The sequence below is a fragment of the Octopus bimaculoides genome, chromosome 3, assembly GCF_001194135.2.
Source record: "Octopus bimaculoides isolate UCB-OBI-ISO-001 chromosome 3, ASM119413v2, whole genome shotgun sequence".
Taxonomy (NCBI): domain Eukaryota; kingdom Metazoa; phylum Mollusca; class Cephalopoda; order Octopoda; family Octopodidae; genus Octopus; species Octopus bimaculoides.
This window is the reverse complement of record NC_068983.1, coordinates 124,054,733-124,060,310: the sequence shown is the minus strand read 5'-3', so window position 1 is coordinate 124,060,310 and position 5,578 is coordinate 124,054,733. Positions and strand designations below refer to the sequence as shown.

The 5,578-nt window shown below is 34.3% G+C and overlaps 1 protein-coding gene across 1 annotated transcript in view; it reads left to right on the top strand.

The window, feature by feature from the left end:
• Positions 1-5,578, top strand: part of LOC106883022 (uncharacterized) — a 211,115-nt gene that overhangs the window by 34,337 nt on the left and 171,200 nt on the right. Inside the window, exons 14-16 of the mRNA XM_052966785.1 lie at positions 355-469; positions 564-621; positions 1,288-1,415. Of these exons, the coding sequence (XP_052822745.1) occupies positions 355-469; positions 564-621; positions 1,288-1,415 (301 nt within the window). The remainder of the gene's footprint in view (positions 1-354; positions 470-563; positions 622-1,287; positions 1,416-5,578) is intronic.

Sequence of the window (5,578 nt, the reverse complement as noted above, 5' to 3'; positions counted from 1 at the left end):
AAATTTCCCCAAGACACCTGATGAAGGCTGGAGGGTATATCAGCCAAAACGTTGTGTTAACAACAAACAAGATGAGGACAAATATCCATCAAATGTAAATAATGTACATAATTCCTCATCTCTTGAATATAGAACTGAACAAATTACCTTTTTCAATGGTCAGTGTTAGCATTTTAAATTAGATTTGTGTGTTAACATTAAAAAATCCAGTTCACTTTATTTAAGCTAATTTCATATTATGAATGAAGTTTTTTGATATTTGATTAACATTTTAATTTATTTGTTATTACTTGTGTATTTTTACATTATAATTATTTACAAGTTGTTTTAATATGTCGTTTTTTTTCTTTTTAGGTATGTTCATGTAGAATGTGTTGAAACTGTAGATAGTACATTTTCACTACATTTTAAAGACAATGAATGCCAGACAGATTATGTATGCACAGTATGTCGAAACCGAGATTCTGAGGTACTTTTTCATTTGCTTGATAATGGTTTGACTTTTAATCACTCTAATTATTATTACTAATTCTAAAAAAATAATATTAATTTGCTTTTCACAGCTGTGCAGCATTGGTATACGAAGTCAGGATGAAATGTTTGAAGAATTATCGACTAAAGGTATTAATTTATTTACATATTTTCCTTATCAATCAATAAATCTAATTTATTGCATAAATTATTTGAAAGACTGAATGAAATAAAATATCACACTTCATTCTTTATTTAGTACTTTGAGTATCAGGCAAGAAATGAACTTCTAATTAGTGAAGTTGATTACATTTAGACTAATATAGTGCACTGGCATGTTGCAAATATTTTGGACAGATTCTTGTGATATTTCAACTGCTTGCTTGACTTACCTCTCTGTTCCGTTTTATCTTTTTATTGACTGATTTATTGATAACACACATACACATTCTTGACTATAGCTACAATTATGTAGTTAAACATTAACTGAAGAACCTGGTTATTGTATTTGAGTTTCAGCCAACTTTAAAGCAGCATGAGAAAAAGTAAAATCAGTGATGCTGATTATAATAGTTGGTAGTCTGAACAGTAAAAAAAAAAAAAAATCCTCAGGCATGCCAGTCAAGTCTTATTGCATGGTTTTCTATTTAGTCTCTGCAAAAAAACTTCATTGTATACACCTGAAGATTTGTTGAACCAGAGTGAATTATGTATTTTATCTGAAATATTAGTGCATGTTTCTTTTCCAGTAACTTTCTTTGCAAAAATGATTGTAAAAATGTGAATTTTGTTTGTATGAAAAATACGATTTTTCAGATGGAGATTCTTCTTCTATGAAAGAAGATATGGCTGGAGAAAATACAGTGCAAAGTTCACAAGATTCTTTCTATTTGAATGATGATTCAACTTCAAGCATGGATATTGATATGAGCTCACTGGAAAAAGTATGTTAACAGTAAACTTATTGAACTTAAATCTTTATTTTTATGTATTATCTTCTCAGATCTTCTGTATAAAGCTAGTTGTACTTCTCACTACATACGGCACTTTTAAAAAACTTTTTATCAATATTTTGCTCTGGAGTTAGGTGCAGCACACATTACTTTTCAAACATTTGAGACTAGTGAGATTGATGTTTGTAATGTTCCACTTAAACTGCCACAAGTGTATGGCTGTGGTAAACACACGTGCATGAAGGGAGTTCCGAATAGTTGATGTTCTCAGGATGGACAGGCAATATTGGTTGATTGGATACAATATGGATGAGGAGAAAGAAGAGATGTTTGAATCAGGAGTCCCTGGGTAGATGTGGCACAAGGTTAGCTAGTTATCAGGAACAGAGACTGGTGTACTATTAGTAGCAAAGGTAAATAGAAGGCCAAAGATTGGAGTGGGTTTGTAAATGGGTAACCTTTCTTCGTGTGTGTGTGTAATGGTTTGAACCAGATATGGGGACATTACTCTAATGTGAGTCTTATGAGTTTTGTAGAGAGCCAGTGGTTGTTGGGGGCTGAAGTATTTTTCTAGCTCTGAAGATAATGGCCAGTTTTTGAGATGTAGTTTTTGCTAGGTTGAGGATGTCCTTTTGCAGAGATCTTTCCTGCAATAATAAGATCTAGCATTTCAAGTTGATTTTTAGGGATTTAGTTGCTGTTCATATTTAAAGAGTATGAGATGTGGTAATGTTTTCTTGATAGGTGCAGTGATTGTGTTTTTTTTTATTGTTGAAGGTGACATGACTCCATTGCAGGATATTTTCAAAGTTTTTGCTCACAGTTTCAGTATAGATTTGGTGTGAGGTGATTAAGATGCATTTGAAAAATGGCCGAGTTTAGAAAATTAGGGAGGTATGAAAGGTGGAAGGACAAGCCTAAAAGGATCGTCACCAGCCCAGTAATTTCTGATAAGTTAAGGGAGAAGCACATATGCTGCCAGGGATAATTAGTATAGAACTCTTACCAGTCACCTGTATAGTTAATGACTGTAGCAACATTATAGTCAACTACTACAAAGTTAAAGGTGATGCCTTAGAGACGAGTAATTACAGTTGTATCAAATTGCCGGACCAGGTCTTGAAACTTACAGAAAGAGTTATTGTTCAACTTCAAGGAAGAGGACTTGACTAGATGAGATGCAGTTCAGTTTCATACCACAGATAATTTCCACTAATATTCTCTTCCTAAGTAAGGCAATTTCAGGCAAAAGTGAACTGCCGTATTTGGCTTTTGTTGACCTGGAGAAAGCTTTTGACAAGGTTCTCCACTCTTTGATCTAGTGATTGCTGCAGAAGCTAGCAGTAGATGAATGAATGGTGTTAGCCTTCCAAGACATGTTCAAGGGTGCTGTCAGCAAGATGAGAGTTCAAAATGAGTACAGTGACATTAAGTGTACAGGCAGAAGTCTGCTAGTTCTTGTCTCTTAGTCCCCTCCTATTTATTAGTGTCCTCCAGGCTGTAACAAAAAAGTTTAAGATTGGTTGCCTGTGAGAACTCCTCTCTGCTGATGACCTTGCTCTTATAACTGAATTTGTTGTAAAATTAGAAAAGAAATTGCTGGTGTGGAAGCAAAACCTTGAAACAAAGGGCCTTAGAGTTAACTTAGAAAACTCAAAGTCCTAGTGAGCAGGAAAACATAGTCTGCTCATCCCTTCAAGAAAATAATCCTGATTGATAGGTAGAAAAAGTAAAGGTAGTAATTTGTTATGATGTATCCAGTGCAAACTATGGACACATAAAAGGTGCAGTAAAATCACTGGAAGATTAACTGAGATAGTAGACTATGTTAGTGGTAGATGCACAGGAGCAATAAATACTAAGAGCACACTGGAAATAGATTTTCTCAAATGCCCAGGAGGATCCTTTAGGCATAGTAGACAGTTTCTGTTACGTAAGTGACCTAATTAGCAGTGGAGGAGAAGGTTTTAAAAGTGTAGTTACTAAATATGAACTGGCTAGATAAAGTTGAGAGAGATATTACTGCTGTTGGTAACAAAAGGCTCCTCTCTCTGGAAGAAAGGTAGATTGTATGATGCTTGTGTACAAACAGCAATGCTACATGCTAATGAAATGTGAATGTAGAGAACATGTAAAAGATTAGAAGGAAATGAAGCTAGCATGCTCCACTGGATACACAAAGTCAGTATTGCATATATGAGAAAGTTGAAAGAAAAATTAGGCATAAGAAAAATCAGAAGAGGGAGAGTAAGGTATAATTTTTCCTGCTAATGCTGATTTTAGCTTTGTGGGCTGCATGATAGTCTTCTTCATTTTGCCCTATCTTCTACATCCTCTTTCATCAATCCTGTTGTCCCCATTTCCTTCTGTATTTCTTTTGTCTTTTTGTTTTCTTTTGCTACTTCTTTCCACATTCATTTCTCTCACTCCTCTCCTGCAGTACATAACACAGTCATCTTATCCCATTTCTCTCCATAACTGTCTTCATTCACTCTGTCCCCATTTTCTGTAATATTTTGTCTTCTGCTTTCTCATCAATACTTTGATCATTTACCGAAATAGTCTCTTCTCTCTTTCCCAACTTATTATGCACTCTACATTCATTACTCATATGTAAGAAATGTCATAAATGATAACCCATCTTACATATGCAGCATATTCCTTTCCTTTCAGTAATGCTCTCCACTCATTTGAATGACATTCAGTTCTCTGAACTTTTTCCATCTGCTTATATTCTAGCCATTGATGTTAAGGCTAATTAGTCTTCTCCATTCAATTTATCTTCTTGGTATCAAAACATTTTACTATTTTCATCTTCATTATTTACATTTGACGGATATTTATCCTCATCTTGTTTGTTGTTAAGACAACGTTTCGGCTGATATACCCTCCAGCCTTCATCAGGTTCTTGGGGAAATTTCGAACCTGGGTTCTCATTCCTAAGGTATTTTTCGATGTTGTTGTTGTTGTTGTTATTATTATTATTATTATTATTATTATTTAGGTCACTGCCTGGAATTGAACTTGGAATCTTGGGGTTAGTAGCCTGCGCTCTTAACCACTACACCATATGCCCATGGGCATATAGTGTAATGGTTAAGAGCGCAGGCTACTAACTCCAAGGTTCCGAGTTCGATTCCAGGCAGTGACCTAAATAATAATAATAACAACATCGAAAAATACCTTAGGAATGAGAACCCAGGTTCGAAATTTCCCCAAGACACCTGATGAAGGATGGAGGGTATATCAGCTGAAATGTTGTGTTAACAAACAAGATGAGGACAAATATCCGTCAAATGTAAATAATGTACATAATTCTTCATCTCTTAAATATAGAACTGTACTTTCATCTTTATGCCATTTTTAGATCCAGTTCAACACTTCCTCTATACACACTTAAATGTAGCTACTACATAAATTAATAATCCTCTCACACCAGCGCATGTTTGAACCCATTCAACATACATTGTATGTACTTTCTTCCTCATGTCTCTATTTCTGTAATCCTGTCAAAACAGACACAGAAGTCTGGTGCAGACTCCTGCCTGGCCAGTTCTTGTCAAACTGTCCAACCCATGCCAGTTTGGAAGGTGGACATTAAATGATGATGATGATGATGATGATGTGTGCTACATTCTAGAGTGTTATCTTTTCCTTTGTACTTTCTTATTTATTTCCTTTGCTGGTACTGGAGCCATCTAGTTCTTCACATTAACACCTTTTCATATGTCATTTGTTAACTGTTTAATAATCTTAAGTTCTACCTCTCTCTGTCCCTTCTCTTAATTTATAAATTCATTAAACATTTTCCTATGTACCTCTTGTTTGGGTTTTCTTGGCTTTTTAAACTTTCATGCAATCTCCCTTCAGCATAATAGTAAGGTATTAGCAACACAAGTAAGCTGTTCTTTTCAAAGTATGATATCAGTATATTCTATGGAAAAATTAGAAAAGTATGTGTGGATATGTATAAGTGTGTGTTCAATATTTAGATAACTATTTAATTATTGTGTTGTCAGTCACTTAGTTGTATAGTAAATAACTTCTAAAAATTATAAGCTAAACTTCTGCAACATCTAGCATAATTTATTACTTTATTTGATGGATTCAATTAGTAATTTGTAAGTCAATCATTTCCATTTCATGTTGACAAA